This window comes from Giraffa tippelskirchi, chromosome 13 (assembly GCF_054371585.1).
Source record: "Giraffa tippelskirchi isolate mGirTip1 chromosome 13, T2T-mGirTip1v1.2.pri, whole genome shotgun sequence".
NCBI lineage: Eukaryota > Metazoa > Chordata > Mammalia > Artiodactyla > Giraffidae > Giraffa > Giraffa tippelskirchi.
Genome location: NC_137287.1, coordinates 37345823 through 37361537, shown reverse-complemented (window position 1 = coordinate 37361537; position 15715 = coordinate 37345823). Strand labels below are relative to the sequence as shown.

Below are 15715 nucleotides of genomic sequence, written 5' to 3'. Positions count from 1 at the left end.
CCACCCCACCAAGGTCACAGTTGTGTTACCAAGAAACGTTTTTATTTTGCTTGCAGTAGCTTTTTGTTAATTGCACAAAATCATGTTTTTGCCATTTAAACATTATCACACAATCCTATTCTGAAAGACAAATGTTCATTAAAAACAAAGCAAAAATAAAAATTCACAATCTTAATTACCTAGAAGATTTGTCATTTAAAGGAGGTTTAAAGGAAAAAATAAGGGGATGGTGGAGGAGGGGCTTTCTTACAAGCTTTTTCACAAGTGTCACATTTTCTCCTTAAGAGGGAAAGATTTCAAAACAAAGGTGAAATAGCTTAAACAGAAATAGTCATAAAAAGGAACTTTACAGAATTGTCAACAATATTAAGACAACACTGACTAACCAGTTTCATTACAGCATCTTCCCCCACCCCCACCCCCCAGTGTCCCGCTAGGACTAGAACAGGCTTTGTGTTCAGACAGAAAAGAATTCAAAATCCCAGTGAAATTAACAACTGTGCCAAAAACCACAGGCATCTCCCCTGCTCTCCCCCCATGTTTTCTGAGATCCCGTATCCTGGGTTCTAATCAGTGGAAAAGGGCCCAGGCTGCGAGGGGGAGGGGCACACACCAGCGCGGCCACCTCAAATTGTTTATCATTATATATTCACTACAAACGCTGACCTTCCGCATAGCCTGACTTTGGAGAACCCAACCCATGCAGGGGGAGAGAACACTGACATCCTTTAGCTGACTTCTCCTTGTTCTCATGCCACGTTCCAAGCCCCTCTGGTCCCCTATCCAAGGAGAAATGCTTAGATTCACCTCTGAGGGTCAGTGAGCTCTGGTAACATCAAGCCTAGATCTCCTCTTCCCTCCCGACAGACCCCAGGGCCCTGAAAGCACCGAAGACCAAGCTGCTGGCTTAAGTAAAGACACTCATTCCTGTTTCAAGAGCTGAGCCTAAGAAATGGTCGTCATTGGTCAGGCTGGGTATGGGCCAAAGGAGGAACAGACAGAATGAAATAATGTCTCCATGGGAGGAAAGGGGGAAGGGAGGCGAATGGAGAGAGGTGGGCACACAGAGGACTTGTGCAGGGATGGGCTGGAGAAGGGGGACTGCTGTGAGGGGACCTGGGTCAGAGTGGCTCTTCAGAACCAGGTGGAGGGTCTGTGGCATAACGGAAACAGGAAGGAACCCCCTTCCCCCATTCATTCCTCAGTGGTTGCCCTCAGGACCCCTTCCCAAGGGCTGGAATGCAAATCCAAATACTACAACAGCCTGCTGAGGAAGTCGGATCCCAGCCCAGGCTCCACAGTGACAGTGACTTCTGGGACAGGTGTGCAAAAGCAGTGTGGAGAGCAGGCTTCCAGGAGGTTTGCCTAGGGTGGGCTGTTTGTCCCTTTCCCTGGAAAGCCAGAGCCCTGTCTTTGCTTGACTGTGTCCATCTCTTTTCAGCTCACAAAGGCATTTATGGAGAGTTGGTTGCACACTGTTAGCTTAAACATGACAATCCTCATCAGCGGGTCACCTGAGGTTGGAGGGGCCATGCGACCCTCTGCTTAAGAGTCTTGCTGGCTCATCATGGCCTAGAGCCTCTCTTCGCGAGGAATCCAGTGGGGGACAGTGGACAGAACCACAGCCTCTTCGCTCTGAGAGAAGCAGTGGGAAAGCTTCCAGTTCTCACTGCTGACTCGAGTTCCTCAACTGGAAGGGTCTGAGATAAGACAGCTCAGAAGAAGGGAAAACAAAAAAGCCAGGCAGCAGTTTCTGGGCAGCTTCTATCCTGGGGCAAGAGCCAGTGTGTGGTGTGTGTGTGTGGGGTGTGTGTGTGTGTGTGTGTGAGAACACACAGCCACCTAGTCCATGGCCAGCGCCCAGCTCAAGAGCCTTCCCACAGGCCACTCCTGCTGACACCCCTCCTCTCTCCAGGACCTCCAGGGGAGGAGTGATGCTGTGTGCTGTGCTCATGGCAAGTCTCAAAGTCTGTATAAAAGGAGATGGAGACAGGTGGACTGGTCCAGAGTTAAGTCCCAGGACCCCAACTCCATGTGAGGAAGAGGGGGTCAGAGGGAAGATGGGGGTGGGGTGGGGTCAAGGACTTAGTGTATATAGGCTCGGTACACGGCAGACATGTCATTGTCAGACTGGTCCAGTGCCTTGGCTCTTTTGTATACCTAGAAAAAAACAACACGGGCTTAGTCTGGCCACAGAGCTGACTTACAGACAGACCTGCTTCCTAGAGGGGTTCTAGGTGTGGTTAGGTGGGTAGGTTCTGGAGCCCAGGCTGTCCGGGTGCGACTCCTGGATCTCCCAGATCTGGCCTGACCTTGGGCTAAGTACCTCAGTTTCTCTGTGCCTCGAGCACTGCTTCTTGATTTCATGGGGAGGGTAACAGGGTTACTGTGAAGGTTAAATAGACTGAGGGATGTAAAGTGCTCGGATGCAGGGCTCAACACTGGTTAGTAGTTACAATCACGTCCCTTCCATCTGAAGACGCTCCGAGGCCACCTCCATCCCTTTACTCAGTTTCATTTTATTCACAATTCTAACCTTCTGCAATTCTCCCTTGTTGAAACATTTATGTGCTTACCTTGTGCCTCCTTCCATTAGAATGTAAGCTCTACAAGGAAGAGAAGGGGCTGCACTATGTCCCCAGAGCCTAGAATGGTCCTTGGCAATTAACAGCCACTCCAAAGGTACCAGGTGAATATGAAAGAGTGTGAGAAAACTTAAAAAAGCCATCGTTCAATAAGGGCAAGACAATGTCCATGATGAAAAAAATGCAGCTAGACATAGGTGTATTTTTTTCTATTTTTAAACATAGCCCAGTTGGAGCCATCATGATTGATGTCCATTACAGCTCAGGTATAGCTGTGAACTCAGAACAAAGGCTAAATAAAGACCTTTTTCAGATAAAAGAGAACTAATTGTTGCCAGCAGATCTGCGTTCAGGAAATGCTAAAGCAAGTTCTTCCAGCTGAATGAAAAACAATACCAGAGAGAAATTCAATTCTTCCGAAAGGAAAGGAAAGAACTGGAAATGGTAGAGAAACAGACACTTATCTTTTCTCTGAATATCTTTAGAATTCATATGACTACTAAAGCGAGACACTCCAACAATGGTGGGCTTAAAATAAAAGCAAACATAACATATAGGACATTTGTACACTAAAGCAAGGGTTCTCAGCCTGGGGTCAATTTGCTCCCCACTTGGAGTGACATTTAGTCATGTCTGGAGACATCTCCTATTAACTGAGAGGGTGCAGTCACATCCCGTGGGTAGAGGACAGGGATGCTGCAATGCACTGGACAGCTCCCACAGCAAGTGTCAGTGGTGCCCAGGCCGAGAAACAGTGCTTCCAAGGATGAGAGGGAGGAAGTGGTGAACGGATACACATTTTACATAGAGGGCCAATCTAGGATATGAAGTTAAAGATGCACACAGTAATCCCGAGAGAAAAGACAAAATAAAGATGATGCATTTGTTAAAAAAAGCCAATAGATAAAAAATGGGATCCTAAAAAACATTCAAATGTTCTAAAAGAAAGGAGGAAGAGACAGACAAAAGCCAGGGGGACAAACGGCAATCAAATGATAAAACAGTAGCTCCAAATTCAACCACACACCAACAGACTTCAAGACAAAGTCTAAATGTTAATGGACTATTTAGCCTTAAAATCCTGAACTCCAAACAGTGGAGAACCTAAACTCACAACCTCTAAATAGCCAGGAATTGCCATGCTCCTGAGAAATGAACCAAAATGTCTGTTTCCAAGTCCATGAATCCTGTAGAGTCAGCGAGGGACAAGTGGAAATCACCCTGCAGAGAAGTGTTCCCAACACAAGATACCACAGAACCCTCCAGAAGTAACCAGTTACAGACAAACTCATCAACGAAAAACTATACAACAGCCAGAAACTTCACTGCCAAGAGAGAACCTGAAGGTAAGACAAGAGGAACCAGGAATTGGACTGCAGCCTGGAAGAGTGAAATAAGTACTCTGAGATGTTCAGACAGACAAGGAAGAGAGAGACACAGAATTCAAGGACAGACTATCAACTATGAAGAGGCAGGTTTGAAAAGAACAGTACTGTGTATTTTTTACTGATTTTTGGCTGCACTGCTCAGCTTGTGGGACCTTAGTCCCCCAACCAGGGATCAAACCGAGGTCCCCACCAGTGGGAGCACAGAGTCCTAACCACTGGACCCTCAGGGGATTCCCCAGTACTGTGTATCTGTATTTCTTCTTTGCCTCTACAGGACAAACCACTAGAGACCTCTATTTAACTTGAATAGAAATGCATACAGCTTATAGCACTTGGAAGAGAGGGCTTCTAAAATGAATCTACATGATTTACATATGTATGTGTTTCACAAAATGTGGTTCTTACTGCAATTCAAAGATAAATATTGCTCAGCTGTTTTTCTGAAAGATTATACTTCTATCAGATCGAAATAAAAGATGTAACACACAGAAACTGTAAACCTGAGAAGGCTATAGTAGCCATATGAAAATCTGACAGTAGACTTCAAGACAAAGTTCAAGATGGACACTTCTTAATAACAAAAGGGCAAATTCATCAGGAAGACAGTACAATCATAAACGGCTAAGAGCCCAATAACAAAAACTTCCAAAGATATTAAGCGAAATAGACAAAATTAAAGGGGAAACAGATAATCCCACAATGATAGTTGGAGATTTTAACATCCCTTTCTTGGCAATTAAAAGAACTGGAGAAAAAGGTCAGTAATGATGATCTGAAAAATACTACCAACTATCTCGACCTAACTGATATATGCAGAACATAGCACTCAACTGCAGAACACACAGTCTTCTTAAGTAAATATGGCACACCCCCCAAGACAGGCCATCTGCTGGGCCACAAAACAAGTCTGAATCGATGCAAAGAGTTAAAAGCCATACAGAGTGCACTTTTTGACCACAAAGATACGTTAGAAATCAATAGCCATTAGATATCGAGGAAACCCTTTAAGGTTTTTACTCATATTTGACACAGTTTTAAGTAACCCACAGGTCAAAGAATTCCCAGCGAAGTCAGCACGGATTGGAAGAGACATACAACTTCATAAAAAGAAAGCCTAAAATCAACAACCTACGGCTCCCCCTGGAGAGATCAGACACAGCCAAGCCAAGGCAAAGTTGGCAGAAGGGGCAGTGCAAAGGAAACAAGGGAAGTCTGCGGGCCCCACCCACAGCCTCCTGCAGTTACCTCATTGGCTGCAGCTGCCATGGGGGTCGGATGGTTGACGGCATCACCTAGCGCAATGGCTAAACGGAGATCCTTCTGAATGTATTTCAGGTAGAAATCAGGCTTAAAGTTTCCTTGCAGGATATCTGAGGAGGGAAAGGCATTCACCAGAAGAATTAAAAGGATCCTAAATAAGAAAGCATCTGGAGCACTGTCAGGGCTCAATACCTAGCATTTCCTCCTCCTCAGACACCCAAGAGACAAGTTCCCAGCCTGCACCCCCAAATCCTACGGGGCTTCCCTCAGAGTTCAGCTGGTAAAGAATCTGCCTGCAATGCAGGAGACCCCAGTTCAATTCCTGGATCAGAAGATCCGCTGGAGAAAGGACAGGCTACCCACTCCAGTATTCTTGGGCTTCCCTTGTGGCTCAACTGGTAAAGAATTCACCTGCAATGAGGGAGACCTGGGTTCAATCCCTGGGTTGGGATGATCCCCTGGAGAAGGGAAAGGTTACCCACTCCAGTATTCTGGCCTGGAGAATTCCATGGACTGTACAGTCCATGAGGTCGCAAAGAGTCAGACACGACTGAACGGCTTTCACTTCACTTTGACTGGGGGCCAGACTGACTGGAGAGGACGTGTCATTCACACACAAGGAGCTCCCAAAGAAGACACTGTTCTGTGATGGCTGCCTGACCCAGCTCCTCAGCTAGAACTGAAACTAAAACACAACAAAAGAGGTCAAAGGCAACTTACTTTGGCACTTCTGGTCCAGGAAGATGCTGGCCAACTGTCCCTGATTGAGGATGTCCAAGAGTGTCTGCTGGGACTGGCCTGTCACTTGGGCCAGGGTGAGCCCCTCTGCAATGGTGGCCATGAAGCTCCCCTGGACCATGTTCACAATCAGCATCATCTTAGCTGCGTTGCCAACCTCACCTGCCCAGGGCAAAGAACTATGGTCATGCCCAAGGAATCCCGCGGGGAGGGACTTTCTGCCCACCCTCACCCCTGCTCGGACCCACCTCTACACCCAGGGGAGGCCCCATTCACCTGCCCCTGACAGAACTGGCTCTGACCCTTCTGGCTCTTCCTCCTTGCAGGCACTGACTGTGCAAGTCAAAGAAACCTTCCCACGGGGGCCCCAGGCAGAGAGGCCGTGCGGGACTGACGCTGTCCTCAGAGTGGTCTAGAGGGGATGTGGCCCACCCAGCCTCCAGGCCTTCAGTGGCCCGACAGGTGGGCAGGCGTGTTACCTAGAAAGAAGGAGGTCTTCCCCATTGCCTGGAAGCAGCTGCTGCAGTCCTCATACAAGCCCCTGTCTCCGGCCGCTAAGATCACCAACATCCCATCATTAGACAGCTGCTGATTCCCTGAGACCGGGGCTTCCAGAAAGCGGCCCCCCCTGGACACAATCACCTGGAAAGGAAAGTCACAGCTTCTGGAGGCTGTGCCTCTCATGAGGGTCTTGGGCAGGAAGCAAGGAGCACACAGGGGCTGGACACTAGGCCCTCCACACTGAGCCCCAAAGCTGACACGTGTACCAAGGTGCCGGGCTGACGCTGTGGGAGGGGCAGCAGATTGTCCTCCACCAGATGCCTGAATCCCATGCAGGAGACAGCGAGGAGCTGGGGGTCCTCACAGGCTCCCATTACAAAGATATCATCAACATGACTACACCTACGGCTTGGCCGACCACACTTTGTAGGCCAGACGATGCCCTTCTTTGATTTCAGTCACCCTTTGAACACACATGGGCCACAAGTCACCACCTCCTCACCTTGGCCCAGAGGCTCAGGGTGGGGGAATATTCTGCTAGTATCAACTGCAGAAAGCTGTTTAAACCACAAAGACCCTGCTGGCAGCTTGGACTGCTTCCGACTGAGAGGCTGGCGGCTACAGGACCTGATGCCTCTCCCAGCTAAGAAGCACTTCTCCTCTCACAGCCAGGCAGATTAGCTGTAGACTTGAAGGCAGAGAGTGAAAACAGGCTAGAGTCCCATAGTCTCTGTTGTGGCTCTGGAGTAATTATGTGGCCCACACTGGGACACGGTGAGCCTGGGTCTTGGGCTCCAACTGAAAGGATGCTGGAGGGCCAGCCTGAACGAGGCTGCTACCTGGGCCAGCTCAGTGACTGTGTCAGCGTCCACCGTCGACATGTCCACGTAGCACTTCCCGGGGCGGATCCCCTGAAGCACGCCACTGGGGCCCAGCACCAGCTGTGGGGACACAAGGGAGAAGCAATAGCCCAGGCTCCCAGCCAGACACCCAGGAGCCCCTCAGACCTAAGGTCAACGTCCTGCTGATTTTTTTTGGCTCATTTCCCAAACAGAAGCTAATTATTAAAGCTCAAAAGAGAAGAGCTTGTAAATAAGCAAGGGAAAGAGAAGAATTTATGTTATGTTCCCATTTACCTTCAAAAAGAATATATGTGTATTTCTTTTTATTAAAAGCCTCCCACTGAAAAGAAGAAAGCTCAGTATTTATTTTTTTGGCTTCTTTGGATTTTCCTGGATTAGTTTAGTCATGAGTTTAACAAGATAACTACTGCACTTGAACTTTTAAAGCATACAAATACAGTGATAGCTAAATATAGGAACTTGGCACATGGACCAAAGGCACACTCAGCCCCAAAGCTTCCAGCTCACCAGGAACACATTAGCTTGTCAGGAACCATTTCAGCACAGACCTCAGGGACCCCAGTCAGTTTCATTCTTTGTTCTGAATTAAAGGAAGTCTTGTGTTCAATCTACGCAAACACCCTTCACAATGCGAGATGGCCCCCAAATGGGGCACCCAACCCCCCACATGCAGACACTCACTCGGTGTGCAGGGGACAAGGGGAAGAGGCCGGCCAGCGTTCCTGGCCACAACCTGAGATGCTGAGGGGAGGGAGGGATCCTTACGTCCTTGGCTGCCTTTGGGTCCGACACGCAGGCAAAAGTGATGTCACAAGTTGAAACGACTTCAGCGGGGGTTCTTCCTAGGCGGGCCCCCTCCTGGATGAACAAATCACACTGCAAAAGTCACAGATCCTAATGTGAGCTGCAGGCAGTGCACAACACACACACCAGCCAGGCCAGAGACGCAGAGCCCAGTGCTCCTGCGTGGCCTTCCAAGGCAGGCAGTCTGACTGCTCGAGGGGAAGTGGATGGGAGCCCCTTAAGGACAGTCTTGGGTCTCTGCAAACTTGGTGCCGAGGATGCATGTTCCACATTCTGCTCCACAGGAAGCACAAAACAAGTGTCTGCTGGAAGTTTCCTGAACGAAGAACGGGATGTGAACAGTACTTGTCCGAAGCTCTCTGTGGCTGTCTCGGCTGTGGCGAAATCCGCCCAGTGCTGTGTGAGCTGGGGAAGCAGGGCTGGGGCCAACAGGCTGCCACTTCCTACTAAATTGCTTTGGTGGGGGGGAAGGAGGGAGGTGGCAAAAAGCACTTAACTCTTCTTTTTTAAAAATTAAAATCACCTGAAATATCTCATAACAAAATATGTCATTAACATTTTGGTCTATTTCCTTGTTCTACGGGCATTAAAAAAAGTATTTAGAATAATTTGGACCTATGATTTTGTATCTAATTTGTTGCACTGAGAGACATATCTGAATTTACCTAATGGCTCTCCTGGCCTAATTATAAATGACCCCAACAAAAACATGTAAAGGACTTCCCAGGTGGTTCAGTGGTAAAGAATCCACCTGCCAATGCAGGAGATGCAGGTTTGATCCCTGGGTCTGGAAGATCCCCTGGGGAAGGAAGTGGCAACCCACTCCAGAACTCTTGCCTGGAAAATTCCACGGATGGAGGAGCCTGGTGGCTCTAGTCTATACTTTTGCAAAAAAATGGGGCATGACTTAACGACTAAAACAACAAGAAGGGTAAAACTTCTTCTTGCAGGTCAAGAAGCAACAGTTAGAACCACACATGGAACAACAGACTGGTTCCAAATTTGGAAAGGAGTACGTCAAGGCTGTATCTTGTCAACTTGCTTATTTAACTTCTATGTAGAGTACATCATGCAAAATGCCAGGCAGGATGAAGCACAATCTGGAATCAAGATTGCTGGGAGAAATATCAATAACCTCAGATATGCAGATGACACCACCCTTATGGCAGAAAGCGAAGAGGAACTGAAGAGCCTCTTGATGAAAGATGAGAGTGAAAAAGCTGGCTTGAAACTCAACATTCTAAAAACTAAGATCATGGCATCTGGTCCCATCACTTCACGGCAAATAGATGGGGAAACAATGGAAACGAGTGACAGACTTTATTTTCTTGGGCTCCAAAATCACTGCAGATGGTGACTGCAGCCATGAAATTAAAAGACACTTGCTCCTTGAAAGAAAAGCCATGACCAACCTAGACAGCATATTAAAAAGCAGAGACATTACTTTGCTGACAAAGGTCTGTCTAGTCAAGGCTATGGTTTTTCCAGTAGTCATGTATGGATGTAAGAGTTGGACTATAAAGAAAGCTAAATGCCGAAGAATTGATGCTTTTGAACTGTGGTGTTGGGAGAAGACTCTTGAGAGTCCCTTGGACTGCAAGGAGATCCAACCAGTCCATCCTAAAGGAAATCAGTCCTGAATATTCTTTGGAAGGACTGATGCTGAAGCTCCAATACTTTGGCTACCTGATGTGAAGAAAGGAATCATTGGAAAAGACCCTGATGCTAGGAAAGATTGAAGGCAGGAGGAGAAGGGTATGACAGAGGATGAGATGGTTGGATGGCATCACCGACTCAATGGACATGAGCTTGAGCAAACTCCAGGAGTTGGTGGTGGACAGAGAAGCCTGGCGTGCTGCAGTCCATGGGGTTGCAAAGAGTCGGACACGATTGGACACGATTGAGCAACTGAACTGAACTGAGGGTAAAAAACAGGCTCTGAAAATGGTTTTATCAGATCAGCAGCATGGAATACATTATTTAAAAACAACAAAGTACCCATAAATATATTAACGTTTTGTCCTACTTGATTTAACAAGGCAAAAATAACAACTTATTTGTGTGATACATTTTGATTACTTCAAAGTACAAAGTATCTAATACCTTTGTTGATTAACTGTCTCTTTGTGACACATTGAAAAATCTTTATATCATTATTAAACTATTTGTTTAATAAGAAATTCCACTCCTGGTTTTATATCTGAAGAAAATAAAAACATTAATTGCATGCACCCCACATGTTCAAAGCAGCATTACAAAAGCCAAAATATGGAAGCAACCTAAGTGCCCATCAATAGATGAATGGATGAACAAGATGTGGTATACATACACACATAGGAATATTACTTAGCCATTTAAAAAAAAAAAGAAGTTCTGCCATGTGCAACAATGTGGATGGACCTAGAGAATACTATTATGCTTAGTGAAATAAGTCAGACAGAGACAGACAAATACTCTACACTAGCACTTAGGTTTGTGTGTTAGTCGCTCAGTTGTGTCCGACTCTTCGAGACCCCATGGACTGTAGCCCACCAGGCTCCTTGGTCCATAGAATTCTCCAGGCAAGAATACTGGAGTGGGCTGCCATTTCCTTCTCCAGCACTTATATATGGAACCTAGAAAGTAAAACAAATGAATGAACATAACAAAAAAGAAACAGACTTAGAACAAACTAGTTGTTACCAGTGAGGAAAGGGAATCAGGGAGAGGCAAGACAGGAGGAGGGGATAGTACAAGCTGTTATATAAAAAATAAATAAGCTACGAGGATGTCTATTGCAGCACAGAAAAACACACTCATTATTTCATAATAACTTTCAATGCAGCATAACTTATACAAATACTGAATCACTGTGCTGTACATCTGAAACTAATGTACTATTGTAAATCAATCATACTTCAATAAAAACACACATACACAGAGTAACCAGGGGAAAACACAAAAATTGTTAAGATAGTGGGAAAATTTTAAAAATACAAAATTTTGTTTTCAAATTTTTGTTGTTGTTGTTGTGGTAAGTAGTATCAAAACCTATTCATCTTTTTCTTTGGTAACTCTTTTAGACTTCTAAAAGAATCAATAATACAGGCTTTCCAATCAAGGAAACAGGCTGACCAGAGGCACTTCTATCAAATGGGAACATACACTTGGAGTTTCCCAATGTTCTTCAACTATGCGTGTCCAGATGTCTTGGTTGCCTGGCCTTGAAACACAAAATATCTGCCAACAGGGTCTCCGGGATTTCACTCCTGACCTAGGTCCCGCAACGCCTACGTCATGCCCAGCACTTGAAGCCCACATCTCTTAGAACAGCCTTCAGTGCCCTTTCTCCCAGGCTCCATCTACTCTCCAACCAGTTCCTTGTTATTCTTGAAAAGGAGCTGTTTCAACCAAGCGAACTGCTTACCTCGCCTGGAACATTTTTGTTACTTCAAATCCATCAGCTCTACCACCTCCCTTCACTTCAGCTCTCCCCGTGCTGCACATGTGGGATGCCCACCCACCACTTCACAAACACATGCTCAGCCACACCTTGTTCCTCAAGAGGCTGGTTCTTTCTTGGTCTCTCTGTCCCTGGCAAGCATAGTGCATTATTTTTCTGGTACTCAGATTATAGTTCTTCACCTTTTCCTGGATGAGAACTTGAGGGGAGCCACGACCCCTCTCCATTACACAAGACTTGGAATTCCATTTCAGGGCACGCACAGGCCCCGTGAAGCCACGGACCACTTTAGATTAAGAATTTCTGAACCTGTCCTATCCAACATGGCAGCCACTGGCCACAGAGGACTGCTTAATTTTAAGTGAAATAAATCTTAAAATTCAATTCTTCAGTCATGAGCCATGAACCCAAGTATTCCAGAGCTACATGTGGTCAGTGGCTCTCACAGAGATCAGTGCAGATAGCACAGCTCCTTCACTGCAGAATGTTCTGTGGCACAGGGTTGTTAACACAATCCAAACACAACAGAGCATGGCTATTAACTCGGATGAAGCAGATTTGTTGATGCACACTCTCCATATCAATGAATTCATCATACACACACATGGAAAAACCTGACAGGTTTTTTTCCCTATTACCTCCTATTACCTATTTCAGGTAATGGCAGAGATGGGTAAATTTCTATTTTACTTATACCCCTGGGTGTTGTCAATATTTAGTTTTTATGATTGCATCCTATACTGGCTTATCTACATCCTCCCCTGCCTGGACTAGGAGCTTGGCTTCCACTCCATGGCACACAGAACATGGAGCAGAGACAGCAGGGAGACTCCTGTCCTCAGTTACCCCAACTCCAAGGCTCCAGGTCCCATCCCACCCCACCCAAGAAGCACCACCATGAATGCTTACTTTCTCTGCAGTCCGGTTCCAGACAGTCACCGTGTGACCCATTTTTAGCAAGTTGGAGACGATGCCACTTCCCATGAGGCCAAGGCCCAAAAATCCTATCCTAGAAAAGAGAGACTGGTCAGTTCAGAGTGGGGGATGGGGTGGAGGGGAGGACAGGGTGGGATTCTGAATACTATCCTGGCTCTGTTCCTCTTAAACCTGGGGAACCTCACCTCAGTCCACCATGCACACTGCTCTGTAGTGTGCTGATACCACAACTGCAGAGCCAGCGGGAGTGGTGGCAGAGCACGCCTTTTCTCACTCCGCCCCTGTTCAAAAGTGCTCATAAGTTTACACAGGCATTTCTAAACCCTCAACTGCTACTGCAAGAAGTATGACTCATACAGGTTACGGCAAATCTTCCCATTTCCTTGTTGCTTTGATGGAGGGGCCGAGCTTACAACTCCATTGCAGTGAGAAAGCAGACATTTATCTTCAGCGCGTGCCACAGTTCCTCACCAGCCACCTCAGGTGCAAGGCTTTGAGGTGCCAACTTCAAGGACCCTGGGATCCATGACACATAACAGACACCACACGTGCAGAGCCCCCACTGTCCTTGCCTGCACAAGCCCACGTCCTGGTGCTCACCTCCCCTTCCCGGCTTCACGCTCTGCACCACCTTTGCTCTCTTCATGCAGTCAGCAGGGATGGGCTTTGCCATGCTTCTTCAAAGCCTCGCCTGCTCTTTGGAGTCAGTCTTCCCTGGTATGTGGATTCTTGTCCTGAACCTCTCTTTCCCCCATATTGCTCCACCGGGGCCCGTCCTCCTCTGCTCTCCCCATGCCTTCTAACTGCAGGCCTGTTATGCTCCTTCTGTGACTAAAACTCAGGTGGTCAGTACGTGCTGCTTACCTGTACTTGCTACAGCTCACTTGCTCCTTCCTGCAGCCCCAGAACTTGGGACTCATAGCTGCCACATGGTTTAATGGATGATTTTATCTTGCTCAAATGCCTCTTCTTGGTTCCTACAATTCTTTCTCTCTCCTTGCACGAGACATGGCTAAACAATGCCTCTTTCTTCATTTACTACCTCATGGTCTCGTTTCCAGCTTGTCTCTCACTCAGCTCTAAGGTTGTCTGCAGCTTCTCCACTCTGACCAGTGTTATCCTTCAGTATTCTCAGTCTCCTGGGAGTCATCCGCAGCCACCTCTGCCAACTGGCTCAAAGGTTCCCCTATCCTTGCGGGAATACAACTCTCTCATGTTCTCTGTCTAGCCTGCTCTAAGTCACCTGAATCAAATGCTGAAAATGGAACCCACCACTCTCCTCACCACTCCTCACCAAAAGTATAATCTGTCATTCACAGCTATCAGGGTGGCAACCAGTTTTCTCTAGGATTCTAAATCATGACAGACTAATTCTCTTTGTTCAGTGTTCCAGGACACCCAGAAGACCTGGGGATAAAGTTTATGCAGTCTGACAGTTGCTCATGGTGTTCCTGAGACAAGGAAAATGTGGACCAGGTGGACTGGGTATGATGCAGCTAGTCTGTTCAGTAGCTGGCTTTACACTCATAATAAAAAAGGATTTGAGTGATGGCAGAAAACACTGGAGTCTGTCCTCGGCCTGGAGTTGGACTTTTAAAAAAAAAGCCAACACATTCCTCGTTGATTTAATGGGTGACACTCATTCCTCCTTTAATTAGCACATGCCTCCAGCTCCTTCACACCACAGTGGAAATTCACCAAATATATCTGGTTGAACAAGTGACTTCAACAGCACAAAAAAAGTGTTTTTAGTCTGAGAAAGAACCACACAGAAGACTAAGATAGGAGATTCAGACATTCTTCAGGAGAATGCTCCTTCCTTAAGAGCCCTCCTCATCATCACGACTGGGAAGCACAACTAGCTGTCAAAATAGAGGCAAAGGCGAGGGTGGATGCCAGCTAAGGCCCCAGGGACCGCAGTGAAGGCTCCCCACTTGTCTGGGTGGGGTGGAGGGCAGCCAGCAGGTACACTGGAAGGACTGGGGAAGGCGGGACAACGGGCTGCCTTCATCTCTTGCTCCCACCTGCCCCCACCGGGGCCAAGGTCAGGAGTTCTTCAAGTATGGTCTCCTGATGAGCAGCCACTTATCTGGGAACTGGTCTGAGACCTACTGATCCAGAAACTCTAGGGGTTCAGCCCAGCAATCGGTGTTTTATGAAAGGTCTTCCAGGTGGTTTTGAGGCACAGGAAGGTCTGAGAACCACTGACCCAAGTGTTCCCTGAGAGTTGCTAGTGAGCAAATCCACAGTACATTCACAGGGCAATTTCTGTCTCCCGCAAGTCAAGTTACTCCCAGGCAAATCGTTAAGAATTACAATTTTCCCTTTCTCTTTCCACTTAGTCCCAGCAACGGCTGGGACACAACACTTAATAAGCTGCCTTGAGGTCACCCCCAGCCCCAGAGAACCAGAGCCCAAGGAAGCCCTTCCCCCGAAGGCCCTACTTTTTGTCTGTGGGTGTGACACTGCCATTCACCGCCGTGCTGTCTGCGGCCTGGATGGAGGTAGACCCCGTCTCCTAGGGGAGGAAACACAGGTCGTCAGGACAGCCTGTCCGTGCCAGGCCCTGGTGAGAATAAAAGTGAGGAGGTGTGGAACCTACGTACCTCTTCACATATTTTCAACTTCTTTGTGATTGCCTGGTAACAAACAGCTGGCTAATAAAGAGGGAGTGAAAAAAAATCACTTATTAAACTGAACATTTAACTGGTCTTAGTTACTATTTCCCTGCTGAGGTGAGACCCAAAACGGGAAGTTAAGATCAAAATTTATTTGGTGTCCAACTTCACTGAACTCCAACACATGAAAACTTAACTTGTATTACTCCACTCAGTTCTCACGCGGCTCTACAAGGTGCTTTTTTCTGGTGATGACACTGAAAATCAGAGGTTTATATGTCCAGAATTATAGGCATGGTCAGTGTAACTGGCCTTCAAATCCTGATGTGTCAACTCCAAGGTCACACACCATCAGCAGATCCTATCAGGGCTCAGCCTAACTGACAGCCCTGGAGACACCTGGGGAAACTGGCCCCCACCCCCAGGGATCATGGAAGCCTGCCTTCATCCAGCAGCACTGGCCACTGCGTGGGTGGATGCCAGCTCCTGAGGCTGGATTTCTATCCTAGACTCTGAGGGCAACCACAAATGTCTCAAGCACACAGCCACTAAGTTTTAAAAGCTTCTTCGGGTTCATCTT

At 47.1% G+C, this 15715-nt stretch overlaps 1 protein-coding gene across 24 annotated transcripts in view; it reads right to left on the bottom strand.

Moving 5' to 3' along the window:
* Nucleotides 1–20: 20 nt before the first annotated feature.
* The window catches only part of GLYR1 (glyoxylate reductase 1 homolog), a 32071-nt gene continuing 16376 nt past the window's right edge, over nucleotides 21–15715 (bottom strand). For 7 of the 24 annotated variants that reach the window (XM_081554744.1, XM_081554748.1, XM_081554742.1 and 4 more), the window contains 9 exons: nucleotides 15124–15174; nucleotides 14962–15035; nucleotides 12491–12590; nucleotides 8101–8211; nucleotides 7312–7413; nucleotides 6451–6613; nucleotides 5954–6133; nucleotides 5219–5343; nucleotides 21–2160 (listed from right to left, as the gene is read on the bottom strand). In XM_081554744.1, coding sequence (XP_081410870.1) covers nucleotides 2086–2160; nucleotides 5219–5343; nucleotides 5954–6133; nucleotides 6451–6613; nucleotides 7312–7413; nucleotides 8101–8211; nucleotides 12491–12590; nucleotides 14962–15035; nucleotides 15124–15174 — 981 coding nt within the window. In that variant the 3' untranslated portion in view covers nucleotides 21–2085. The remainder of the gene's footprint in view (nucleotides 2161–5218; nucleotides 5344–5953; nucleotides 6134–6450; nucleotides 6614–7311; nucleotides 7414–8100; nucleotides 8212–12490; nucleotides 12591–14961; nucleotides 15036–15123; nucleotides 15175–15715) is intronic. The other 17 variants (XM_081554747.1, XM_081554750.1, XM_081554745.1 and 14 more) reach the window with 4 other exon arrangements.